General features: G+C 36.8%; 2 protein-coding genes across 2 annotated transcripts in view; one reads left to right on the forward strand and one right to left on the reverse strand.

Moving 5' to 3' along the window:
* The window catches only part of LIN54 (lin-54 DREAM MuvB core complex component), a 61,356-nt gene extending 47,867 nt beyond the window's left edge, over positions 1 to 13,489 (forward strand). Inside the window, 8 exon segments of the mRNA XM_088021137.1 lie at positions 862 to 935; positions 1,091 to 1,288; positions 2,423 to 2,514; positions 3,439 to 3,510; positions 4,349 to 4,451; positions 4,605 to 4,742; positions 8,538 to 8,740; positions 11,242 to 13,489. Of these exon segments, the coding sequence (XP_087877263.1) occupies positions 862 to 935; positions 1,091 to 1,288; positions 2,423 to 2,514; positions 3,439 to 3,510; positions 4,349 to 4,451; positions 4,605 to 4,742; positions 8,538 to 8,740; positions 11,242 to 11,443 (1,082 nt within the window). The 3' untranslated portion in view covers positions 11,444 to 13,489.
* THAP9 (THAP domain containing 9) overlaps positions 1 to 13,522 on the reverse strand; it is a 37,925-nt gene that overhangs the window by 1,660 nt on the left and 22,743 nt on the right. The window contains exon 6 of the transcript XR_015767791.1: positions 1,205 to 1,315. The gene's annotated coding sequence lies outside the window, so the exon portion shown is untranslated. The remainder of the gene's footprint in view (positions 1 to 1,204; positions 1,316 to 13,522) is intronic.

Below are 13,522 nucleotides of genomic sequence, written 5' to 3' on the forward strand. Positions count from 1 at the left end.
GACTCCACGGCACTTCCTCTTTTTTAACCGTGTTTATTTTATTTGGTACATGTCTAATCTGCTCTACTTGAGTGTAAGCTCTATGAGCAAGTGTCTTATAGTTTAGTTTCCCTGGAACACAGTCCACAGTGCCATTTATATAGTAATAATGATTGTAATAACAACAATGACATTAATGGCAACTAACATTTATTGAGCACTTACTATTTGTTGGACACTGTTCTAATAAATTTTCATGGATTAACATATTTAATCCTTATACCCTGTGAGGGAGGTACTATTCCCAAGTTATAGATGGGGATATAGGCAAAGAGAGTCAGAAGGCAGCAGAATTAGAGTTTGAGCTTCCAGGGCGTTATGACGTAAGAGACCGTGTTCTTAACCTTTGTGCTGCGCTGCCTTTTGGTAGGTACTCTGTAAATAATGAATTATACAGGAATGACATTTTCTCTGGTTTCGATACAGACATGGCAATTGGAAAGAGTCTAGAACAGCATTGTTACTCAAGCTCCTGAATGGCAGTTTTTTTATTTAAAGGACATTTCAACTGACTAGATTTAGTAGGGAATGTTTAAATTATCTGAATACAGATTGAAGTATTTTCAGTAGACTGCCTTAAATGACAAACGTCCCCTTGTCAAGCGGACAGACTATAGCTGCTACCTTAGCTCTGAGTTCCCTGGCAGATGGGGTAAGGAATTTTAAAAGGGAACTCTCCTGATTAAAGATTGCCCCAAATAGGAAACCAGTGGGATTCTTTAAGCTCTTTTATGAGGATATCTTGAGAGAACTAAGTATCTTCAATGTTTCAAGCACCATTTCCTGTAAATAAATTGTCCTTTCCTCCCCTTTTCTAAAAAGCAAAGCCAGTGGTGGTTAATACCACTCCCGTGCGGATGTCAGTTCCACTCGTCTCAGCGCAGACTGTCAAACAGGTGAGTGGCACAGAACTTTCTTCAGTCTCTCCCAGACAGACAGTTCACTTTTCAAATTGAAAGTTAAGATTCACATCCAAGAGATTCATCCTGAATGGAGAAGCTGTAAAATGTATTTCTGTAACCATGGATATGCGTTCTTTTTTTTTTTTAAGGTTGTTCCCAAACCCATCAATCCCACTTCACAGATAGTTACCACCAGCCAGCCACAGCAGCGGCTCATCATGCCTGCCACCCCACTGCCGCAGATCCAGCCCAACCTCACGAACCTGCCGCCAGGCACGGTGCTGGCCCCGGCTCCAGGGGCAGGGAATGTGGGCTATGCGGTGCTTCCCGCGCAGTATGTTACCCAGGTAGGAGGACGAGCCTGAGTCCTTGCACTGCAAAAAGGATAGTTTGGTCAGAGATGTACAGCTCTGTCACATTCTGAAACTACTGGAAAACATCTTACTCAGTATTAAAATGGCTGTTTCCAAAAATCTTAAGATGCTAACGAAAACTTCTGAATTTATTTTTATATATCTCTAGCATTTTGAAATACCAGCACAAGTCACGTATACAAGTCAGACACTTGGGAACTGAGAGCAGTTTGGTGAGAGGACAAGACTATGTAAATAGAAGAGGGGAGAAGTTGAAGCTAAAGTCAGCAGAGTCAAGTGCATGTAGAGAGCGCTGTGACTACGATCCGGCTCTTCCTCACATATGAGGAGGATGCCACGGACTTGCTCCTGGAAAGGAGACTGTGAGATGCATGTCTAGGTGATGCATCTTTAGTGACCCATCTCTGAAGATGATAGGGTCAAAGCTGCCTATCATCCAACTGGCTGGCGAGGGTTAGGAGTGCTGCTTCTAGGAAACAGATAGAAGTTTTCTTTTTCATGTAAGAATCCAGCAGATTAGCACCGTGTTCTAAACTGTTGAATTGATCTCCTCAGATTCTGAGAGAGAGAAACAGAAACCTGGGTACTCTAAATGAAATGGACTGTGGAGTATGTTTAATGTGGCTACTGATTAGAAAATGAGTGTTCAGTATTTTTATCATCAGCGTCTCTTTTTGTGTGTAGAAATCAATGTAAAATAGAAAATGATTGCCCATGTAATTGTCATTCTCTATAACTTGTGATGAATGATCAGCATAGTACCTATTTTATTTACAACTAGACACATTGCATTGTTCTAGCCAATACAAGTTAATACTTGTACTTTTGGAGCATGCATCTAGAATTTCCTAATCCTCATAGGCTTATTCCTCTGTGAAAAATTTCTTGTATTTGTACCATGTAGTACTTTAAAATGTTCACATTGTTTTCACCTCTAGTAATAGTTTGGGTCTTTAGAAGAGCTCCATGAAGTACTGTGTCTGTATGAAATTCTCCATACTATTTTTCCTATTTTAGTAGATGAATTTGTTTCTTACTGATCATAACATCTGAGCGTATTGTGCGTTTTTGTAAATGTGGTCTAAAATTACCTTTCTTTATGTGTAGCTACAGCAATCTTCATATGTGTCTATAGCAAGCAACTCTAACTTAACTGGGACAGCTGGTATCCAGACCCAGGCAAGGCTTCCATTCAATGGGTGAGTGTTCTGAAAACATGTAAGTTAAGTTGTTGGATCAGATTCAATGCAGCATTAAATATATATATTTCAGAATACATTTATATGCTATTTTTTCCTCAAAGCCATATGAGCATGCCTCTGTAGAACTTTTTATTTTGAGGAAAAGTTATAGGAACAGTCAGAGAACCCCCAAATATCTTTTACTTAGATTCCTCAATTTTGCCACATATTCTGCCTCTTTCTTCTCTTTCTCATCCTGAATGTTTTTAAAAATGATATTAACTAGTTTTTAAGTTGTTACATTAGGTCTTTGCCTTTTTTTGTTGTTGTTAGTCTGCTTAGGGGCACCTGGGTGGCTCAGTCATTAAGTGTCTGCTTTCAGCTCAGGTCATGGTCCCAGGGTCCTGGGATCGAGCCCCGCGTTGGGCCCCCTGCTCGGCGGGAAGCCTGCTTCTCCCTCTCCCATTCCCCCTGCTTGCGTTCCCTCTCTCGCTGTGTCTCTCTCTGTCAAATAAATAAAATCTTTAAAAAGAGAGAGAGAGAAGCAGTGCTTAGTTAATTGCATGAAACCAGTCTACCTCTCTCCAATTCCAGCCCCATACACTCCTTTCTCCTCACTCCCTTTTGTAATTGCATCCCAAAAGTTTTGAGCAGATTTCAGCTTTAGTTCTCTCAGAAGGAAGAGTATTTTTTGTGGAGTGTTCTTTAGGGCTATTGACAACTTCCTTTTTTAAAAATCCCTATCTTGGCTCTCTACCTCTCTTTTCATGTTACAGCTTGCTTTTGAACTTGATGTGAAGGGAACAACATAGCAAACTTTTATTAGAGATGGATACATTTGTGGAAGTTTATTTTAGGAGGAATTTACAGAGACTTTTCTCATTTTTAATAGTTATCTTTAACTGATTAAAATGTATATCTTTTTTTTTTGTATCTGTATAGCATAATCCCATCAGAGTCTGCCAGTCGGCCCAGAAAACCCTGTAATTGTACAAAATCGCTGTGTTTGAAATTGTAAGTCTTTTTGCTACTGTTTCTTATTTGCTATAGCTGAAAATGCTTTTAAAAGCAAATGGAGTTAACAAAGAAGTCTTAACAGACCAATTTCATAAGTCTAAGTAATTTAAGTAAACATGCACATGAATGTCTGAGCATGTATGACGGTGTAAAAATACTCTCTCATTCATTCGGAAAGAAGTAATTTTATAGTCTTTACCATAGATAAAGTGGGCGGTCTTACCCACTGCATAGATGAGGCACTGGTGTAGGGGTTTAGGGACACAGCAGTATGAGACAGACATAGTCTCTATCTTCAATAATCATAAATTTGACCTTACTTATGACCTTTATATTTGGCCTCCTAAATGAGGTGATACTCTGAGTAGCTTTTAAAATTGTTGGATGATTAATTTGCTTATTAGCTCTGAACCAAGAGGTTTGGCCTGAAACAGTTAAGTGAAAAGCATTGGTCATACAAGGGCTTTAGAATCCCAAGAAGCACGACTGTAGTTCAAGGGAGCCGATTCCACTACTGGAAGATAGCCCATGTTTTTCCTTTTTTATGATTTGAAATAACGTACTTTGGGAGCATATAAAATCACATAGCTTTTGTGTTGACAGCAGTTAATCCTGGAACTAAGTTTCTAAACCAAAATTCTGGGAGCAGTGACTTGACATTTGAGCCTGATCATGTGGTTGACTGTCAGTATATATTAATTCCATAACTGGGTGTCTCCAAGTACATTCTAAAATGCTTTCCTGAGTGTATAATGCTCTTAAGCAGGTAATTTCTAGTTCTATTTATTTTAACAATGACTTTTTTATGTGACTTGCACTGATTTTTATATTCCAGATATTGTGATTGCTTTGCAAATGGTGAATTTTGCAACAACTGCAATTGTACTAATTGTTATAATAATTTGGAACATGAAAATGAAAGGCAAAAAGCAATAAAGGTGATTATTTTTTATTTTATTTTATTTAACTGACAAAAACTTCCCGTTTCACCTGATTTTTGTAGAACTCAGTTGTTTTACAATGAAAATTAATTCCTTTTGCAGTGTTTAGTGTACTGTGAACTTCAGTTGATATTTGATCTGTTTTGATAGGCATGCCTTGACAGAAATCCAGAAGCTTTTAAGCCTAAGATAGGGAAAGGAAAGGAGGGAGAATCAGATCGACGTCACAGCAAAGGATGTAATTGCAAACGATCAGGATGTCTTAAAAACTACTGTGAATGCTATGAGGTGAGATGCTGGTTGGGGAACATAATCGAACTGGTTTTTGCAAATAACTTTGGGAAAGGGTATATTGTAAAAATTTACCTGCAAATCGGGAAAGTACTCTGCTCTTACAGTTTGAAAATGTGCACAGCTGGTGCACGGACCCTAGTTTGAGGAAGACCTTCTGGCCTCCCAAGCAGGCCTTCAGAGGAATGATAGCTTGGTTTTGTCATTACATAATGCTTTGGGTCTCATCGTCTGATTTATCAGTTCATACTTCTTAATCATTATGCCTGGAAGTACGCAAATCAGGGCACCAGTTTATTCATTTTTAGTAAAAATAACATCAGAGTGGATTGGAAACTCTAGCAATGGTCCTCAACTGAGGGGCAGTCCTACCCACCGCACTCCATGGGCTTTTTGAAAATATATATGGATACAAAATAGCCTGCATTCCAGGGGGCGGTCCTGAAAGTAAAGATTTATCTTGCCCAAAATGCCTGTTGTCCTCTTGAAGAGCACTGCTCTATGAAAAACTGAATTATGTTCAGAAGTTTGCTTTCTGAGTCCAAGAATAGGCAAGGAGACATATGGAATATTGCTGGCTGAGGTTATTGGTCATCATGAAGTGACTGCATCCATTTTTGCCATTCCACCATCCCACTCAACTGGCTGTTTTTATTTATTGGTCAGGCATCTTTCCAGGAGAAAGTGGTTGAAGCTCTGCTATGACAGATACTGTTTATTTTTAGATGCTATTTAAATCATCCCCTTCTTGCTATAGACAAAGTACTATAAGTTTATTATTTTTATTTTCGAAGCTTAAATATAATAATCTATTCATGCCCAAGATTACTCTATGCTTCTGTATTGCTTTCTTGGTGTACCTGAAACTCTCGTGACAGCCTTTTGAGTTGAGTCATTCCTACAGTTAATTGGCTCTTCTCTTCTATTATATTTTCAGTCTTTCAGACTTCCTGTTGAGAGGGATACCTTATTTTTAGTTTTGGCAGAAGCCATAGCCTTGCACTTGGTAAAGTAATACCAAGGCTGGCATTCTCCCCTCGTAGGGTTTGCTGTGCTTCGGGAATCTGTTCCTGCCATTCGGTGCCCCTTGCCATACAAAATGTGTCACAGTAAAGATTTTGTATACTGTATTCTCTGTGTAATGAATCCTTTTTTTTAATTTATTTTTATTTAAAAAATTTTTTTTAAAGATTTTATTTATTTATTTGACAGAGACACAGCGAGAAAGGGACACAAGCAGGGGGAGGGTCAGAGGGAGGAGCAGGCTTCCCGCGGAGCAGGGAGCCCGATGCGGGGCTCGATCCCAGGACCCTGGGGTCATGACCCGAGCCGAAGGCAGATGCTTAATGACTGAGCCACCCAGGCGCCCCATGTATTCTCTGTGTAATGAATTCTTAATTCACGTATTTTAGAAGTCAAATACTCCTCTCAAGAAGTGTAGTAAGCTAACAACCTCTTGTCAGTCCTAAAGTCAATATGAATGAAAATTGCATATAATCAAGAATATTTTGAAAGTCTCTTAAATAATGTCTTATAATCCATTAATCAGCTTTTTATTCTGTGTTGGAAAAGATGGACTCTTTTGTTTAAACACCTGATGAAATAGGTGGCTTTTCTTCATAAACCATATCATACAAAATTTGTCCTGAATATGTAAAAAATGTAAGTTATAAAACCAAATCCACAAAAAGAGAGAAAATGGAAATTGATGTAAAGCTGGGTCAGAAGGGCAAGGCAGCCCTTCCATGCGTATGGCATTGAACAGTCAGTACATGCAGGGCATAGGAAATGCAAACGTAAAAGAACCAATAATTTAATTGAATCTGAGAATTAATAGAAGTAGAAAAGGCAGTGCTGGTTGAGATACATTAGAAGAGAAAAAGCTGCCCTGTTATAATAAAATCCTTGACATTTAGGACACACAGTGTCTAATAACTCATTTGTCATTCTAAAAGACCAAGAAATGGAAAAACTTGGAATACACTAAACTATGACTAGCGGTAGCTGATTGGCTCACTGTGAATTGGCTGTGATGTTATTTGAGAGTTTGTGTGCAGTTGTTGGTCTTTTGAATTGAATTGGCTTTTTTGGTCCAGTTGGTCTACATCTGGATAACACATTCATGTTCCTTTCACACACTTCTCAGGGCTTGTTGAGTAGATGAGTGACTATCCACATTATTTAAATGGCTGTGCCTTGTAACCTTGTTTCCTCCCCTTTTTTTGACCACAAGGGAAGTTAAATTAGCAAAGCTAAATGAATACCCTATCATTTTAATTTCTCCTTCCCAAGTTCCTCTTAGATTATTAGTACCTTTCTTAGGGTTCTTCATACTTAATCTAAATTACCATTAGTGGCATGTCTTTTTCCCCCTTGATGTCAGAGATTTTATCTCTTCATCGTTAGATATTTATTAAGTATTGCTTTAGTTAGATTCTCAGACTGGCTCATAGTAAACCATGAACTCAAAATGTATATGCATTTTTTTCCCTTGGGAAAGAGAATTTATTTGTGTAAGAAAGGAGCAGGGTAAATGTGTTCATCATAATATGATTTGTTTATCTTGCCAGGTGCTGTAGAAAGGGCGCTAGGTATGTTTCTTTAAATTGACATGGGTTCGCTGAAGAAAATGAAGCCAACAAAAGATACTCAGATTTACTAGGTCTGGGAAATGTAAATGAAAGAACAATGAGATCTCACTTTATACCTCTTTCCCCCAATCAGATTGGTAAATGTTAAAAAGAGCTCTAGTATACACTGTTGGAGGGAATATGGGAAAGGCTTTTATACATTGCTCATGAGATGTGAGGCGGTAGAATTGAAAAAAGTCTGGCCACATCTATTAAAATACATGTACCAGTGAGCCCAATTCTAGAAATCTGGCTCATAGAAATAAAAGCATAATATATTAAAAAAAACTTTTTATACATTATTTGTGGTACTCAAGAACTAGAAACAAAATAAAGGCCAAGCAACAGGCAAGTGAATGCCTGAATCACTTGTGGCACATCCATACCAGGGATTACTGCCCAGCCATTAAATATAATGGATTCAGTTTATGCTAGATGACTGGGCGGGGCCAGCTTGGGACTGGGGGCGATTCCATGAGGCGTAGCGTGAGTAAAGGAAGATGCAGAAAGTGAGCATATGATTTTGTAAAACAACCTAAAAAAACAAAGACTGATGTATTTGTTAGCTAAGATAGCTATTTGTACATGAGGGCTGTGTTTTTCCTAAAAATATATGTTTTACATATTTTTACATACAAGGACACACTAGTTTAATATGAACTATTGAAGGGTTTGGGGAATCTGGAGAAGGGGATTCAGGGAGGGAGATTATGGAGATTATCCATAATGAAAATAACATCTATGAAATTCCTTTAATGTGATAATTGTGTTTTTGCCTAAGTGGGAAGTCACCAACATGTTAATGGTGATTTGATTGAGGTGGTTGAATTCTGGATAACCGTTATTTTTAAATATTACATCATTCATATTCTTTATACAGAACAGACGTTATTCATATCGGGGAAAACTTTTAGACGGGGGAAAAACTGACATGGAAGGGCTCAGAGACATACACTGTGTAGTCACTCTCAGATATTTAAGAACAGCTGACCTATCCACATATGTAGTTATTAGCCCATTTAGTATTTGTCAGGAAAAGACATGTCCATTGTGTCTATTGTCAATTGGCCAGTTAATTCTGTTCTCTACTGATTTGATCACAGAGTCTACTTAATGTTTTTTTGGATTTGATTTGGAAGCTTTTCTTTTGTAAATCTTTTAGGCAAAAATAATGTGTTCCTCAATATGCAAATGTGTCGGCTGTAAGAATTTCGAAGAAAGCCCAGAAAGAAAGACACTGATGCACTTGGCAGATGCAGCTGAAGTAAGGGTACAGCAACAAACAGCAGCGAAAACGAAGTTATCTTCCCAAATTTCAGACTTGCTTACTAGGCCAACACCAGCCTTGAATAGTGGAGGAGGAAAGTAAGTCGGTATTTTAATCTCTTTGTAGTATGATTATTTTTGGTAAAGTTTCTTCTCTTTGGACAAAATTAAGTTCATACTTTTGATTGTTGCAGACCTCTTTTTGCATTTTCTATCTTTAGTTACGTGTAAAGGAATTTGGAGGTAACAGGAAAACCACTGTCAGATATAGTACACACTTCTAAAATTCACTGTGCTTAATTTAATTGAATTTCTCCCCACTAAGATGAGGTCATTATTTGTAATGTGACAAACCCTTAAGAAAACCAAATTTTTATAACTCTTCCAGGTAGTATCATCATTCATAATTTTGCACATTTTTACTTAATCTCTTCTTTTTCCAGGCCCTTGTAGCCCTTTCCCTGTCTTTCCGGCACACCTTTCACATACCTTATTATTGTAGCCCCTTATTTCACTAGACTGCTGAACTCTGGAGTAGGAAAGCTCCAGCCATAAAGCCTGGCTGAGCTGAGTTTAAATACCATCTGTGCTCTGTGGTAGTTTGTGAATTCGACAAGCACTCCCTCTCTCAGTCCTGGTTTCCTTAATCCTTCCCATCAGCCTTACGAAGTGGCTATGAAGAATAAAGCATGTCTAGCCCAGCGTTTGGCAGGGCCTCATGCAGCAGAACTTGCTGATGTGGATCTGTAGTAGAGTTTGGTAGAGGTTAATTTGAGGAATTATTAAATGCAATGAACCTTGCAAATGGGATATATTATTTCAAATACCTGAGTTGAAGTAGACTCTAATGCTTATAGAAATGCTTCTTTAGGGGCGCCTGGGTGGCTCAGATGGTTGAGCATCTGCCTTCGGCTCAGGTCATGATCTCGGAGTCCTGGGATTGAGCCCTACATCAGGCTCCCAACTCAGCAGGGAGTCTGCTTCTCCCTCTGCCTCTCCCCCGACTTGGCTCTCTCTCTCTCTCTCAAATGAATAAATAAAATCTTTTTTTAAAAAAAGAAAGAAATGCTTCTTTTAAAAAAAATTATTTGTTTGAGAGAGAGAGAGAGGGAGAGGGCATGAACAGGAAGGGCAGAGGGAGAGGGAAAGAGAATTCCAAGCAGACTCTGTGCTGAGCGCAGAGCCCGACAGGGGGCTCAATCTCACGACCATGAGATCACCTGAGCTGAAACCAAGAGTCAGATGCTTAACCGACTGAGCCACCCAGGCACCCCTAGAAAATGCTTCTTTTTGTGCAGAATATTTCAGATAGTAATTCTGAAGAATTCTTGTAACTGGAATATAATCAACAAATGGTTATTGACTGGATAAAGTAGAAATGGGTAGACACTTCAATAAGGGTTACAACAAGGGATCCTTTCTGGTCATCTGCTTTCAGTAATCCTTTAGATTATTAAATCTAAATCTCCATGTGGAAATAAAAGATATTGCTACACTAAAATATTTACAGTTAATACCTGGGAAAAATATAAAGTGAAAAAGCACAAAATTATACACTATAATCAAAACTAAAAAATTATTAACAATTTATACTGTCATGTTTATACACTGCTGAGTGGCAAAAATTTGAATTTTTTCCTTTTGCTTTTCTGTAGTTTCCAAATGTTATATAATGAGCACTATTACACAGTGTTACTAATTATACAATATTAACATCATATTCTCTAATTGAAAGTGTTTTGTATTTTGAAGTTCTCTGTACAACTGTACAGCAGCCCAAATCCTCACTTTCTCTCGTCCTAGCAGACCCAAATTTCAGACTTTGTTTGTTCTGCAGTTTCCCTCTGTCAGTGTTGTCGAGTTAGTGGTTATATTAGGTTGCCTGATTTTGTCTCTGAAGGCTTTAAGAATTGGTTACATATAGCAAGTCTCAAGATGGATTGCTCTTATTTAATACCTAATAGTTTAGGTCTTTATGAATGAAACTCCATGTATAGAACAGCATTTGGTTTCCCCATTGTTTTGTTTGTTGTGACGGAACAATGCAAAATTTTTATGTGCTTTTTTGTTTCTTATGAACAATATATATGGGACTATGGGAAAGTGCTTTATTTTTAATGTTGTCCAGGAGATAATGTTTTCAATTCCCAATTTTATTCATTCAGCAAATATCCATGGGAGTGTTTCTATGTGTCAGGCAGTGTTCTAGGCCACGAAAAAATAGCACTCAATAAAACAAAGATTGCACTCTGGAAACTACCATTCATGAATTAGGAGTACTTTGTTATAGAATTATCTGGTCAACATGTAGAATTAACATCTTTTAGTTAACCAGATAACCTTGTCTAGGTAATAAGACATGTATTTTATTAAAATTATATTTTCTGAACAGTGTTTAAAAAATATGCTCAATAATAAAACCAGGTCTAACTTTTTAAAGCTCTCCAGGATGTGCCTGTGCTCCCTGCACAAATTGTAGTGCTCAGCGTGCTGGTGAATCATGAAAATGTCAACAGATTCTCACTTGAAATAGTATCATTCATTTTTGTTGTGACTCAACGCCATCATCATCTCTCTTTCTCTCTCAAAAATCGTTTCAGATTGCCATTTACATTTGTAACTAAGGAAGTAGCCGAAGCCACGTGTAATTGCCTTCTTGCCCAGGCAGAGCAGGCAGACAAGAAGGGAAAATCAAAGGCAGCCGCCGAACGGATGATACTTGAGGAATTCGGACGATGTTTGATGAGCGTCATCAACTCTGCAGGAAAAGCAAAAAGTGACCCTTGTGCCATGAATTGCTAACTCTTGCACAAAAGACTGATAAATGGAACTCTACAGAAAATTGAAGGTGCAGGGACACTTGATTTTCTGGAAGATAGTTTAACAATTATTGTATTGTTAATTCAGTCCTTGTGAGACCTGAAATTATAATATTGAAAGAGGAGAAATTTTAAATGAGGAAATTAGTACATTTTAAATCTCAGTTAAATCTGTTTATGCCCCTTCTAAATTGAGTTTTTCTTTATTGTATTATATGGATTTTTAATTTGCATGGGTTTCTTAAGAATTAGATGTTCTATCCTTCTAATTCTATTGACAAAGGACATTTATAAATGACTATAATTTGTAACATATGGTGTTGTATGACTTTGTTCCAGTAGAAAAAGCCAAAGAACCATTGGTATTGCCCATTCTTTGGCACTAGACCTAAGCAGATAGAATATCTACATAAACAAATTCTTATGAAACATATTCAGATGACATTTTGTGTTTAGAAAAGCACTGTCTTTTTAAGAAAAAACAGCTATTTAGCACAGATTCTGGAATAACACCCTGTTGTCACTTTGGAAATGTCAGAAGGGGAAGTAATCCATAGGCACACTTTTAAAATAAAAAGGTTTTTAAAAAAATAAAGTGTTAAGGGACAGTAAATAGTTCTTAATAGGCAATGTGTTTCTCTAAGGAGTGACTAAGAAATGCTCTAGGGTGTTTCCGTTTTCTTTGAAGGAGGTGGTGTGCATTTGAAATGATAATAAATTGTCAAAGTGATTACCGGGTACTATTAAAAGTGAGAGGTGCATATGAATAGAACTTAATGTTATTATGTAGTGATGATATAAAACCTTACATAATTATCAGGTATAAAATTTGGCTTGGATGGAGAAATAAAGAACATTGAAGCTCTAATAGATGAATTTAGGGAAGGATTTTTCATCTATACAGTTCTCTTTATAGACTTTTGAACTAAGAGATCTCAATCCAATGTATTGAGTCTTACTTGATTTACTGAAAGGGCCTCCTAACAAAACTTTCAAAATTATAGTGGGATTTCTTTTTGTAAGGGAAGCTTAATATGGCATTTTTTTTAGTGATTTGGTAAGCTGAAAGTATGAGTGTTTTATTACTACTAAAATAACCTAAATCATTTTCACTAATTCAGAATTCGAAAGCTTTATGAATTTAAGAGCCAGTAATAGGACTCCGGATTTTATGACAAGAAAAAAACGTGTTGGAATTCAGGCATTTTGTTAGGTACCTTAATCCTCAGTAATGATTAGTGTATGATTATTACATTTCCTACAAGGAATCTATAGTTGTATGTATTAAGTGTGTATATATGTTCATATGAACACGCAACATATAGGCAATAGAAATTAAGTAATCCAAAAGAAGATTCCGTTATTCATTGAAGTATCTTCCTTTTGAAATTTGGATTTATAAAATTATAGTGCAGTAACTTTAAATGTAGATAGTGCAAACATTCTTAGCACCTCAGTCTAGTATAATTAAAATTTGTATAAATGTAAATTAGTGTAAGAGGATAAAAATTATCTAATCAAGTTATTTTTCAAAAGATTACAATACCTTTTTGGTCTAAACCTAAACTTTGTTCATTTTGTACATATTCTGTGTTTAATTCTAATTGCACCTTTGTGATGTGTATTTATATACAGTGTGCAGAAAATGTTTGTGAAATTTGGATTACAATTGTAGATTATGTATGACGGCATTGCTTGAGAATGTTTTGCTTGTAAAAACTTGAAGGTGCAATCAAATGCTACTAGTTTTTCTGATTTTCAAGAAGCTATCTAAAGTATTAAGACTTTTCCTTCCTGTGTAGTACTTACTAAGCAACTTTTTGTATTTAGGCATTTGCATCAAATTGCTGAACAAGATTAATATCCACATTAATTCAACAATTTTAAAAGACTATTTGGGGCGGGTTGGGTATATAATTTTTTTAGCTCTATTTACATCCCAAAGTAGAAAGATTAAATTTATATTTACTAGAGCTATTCAAAGAATACACTTTTCTATATTGTAAAAACAGGACAGCAAAGTAAATCATACAGAAAATAAACATTTATACTATTCTGTAAA

This window comes from Eumetopias jubatus, unplaced genomic scaffold (genome assembly GCF_037043125.1).
Source record: "Eumetopias jubatus isolate StellerSeaLion01/CBP00866 unplaced genomic scaffold, mEumJub1_p1.0 scaffold_2, whole genome shotgun sequence".
NCBI classification, from domain to species: Eukaryota; Metazoa; Chordata; class Mammalia; order Carnivora; family Otariidae; genus Eumetopias; species Eumetopias jubatus.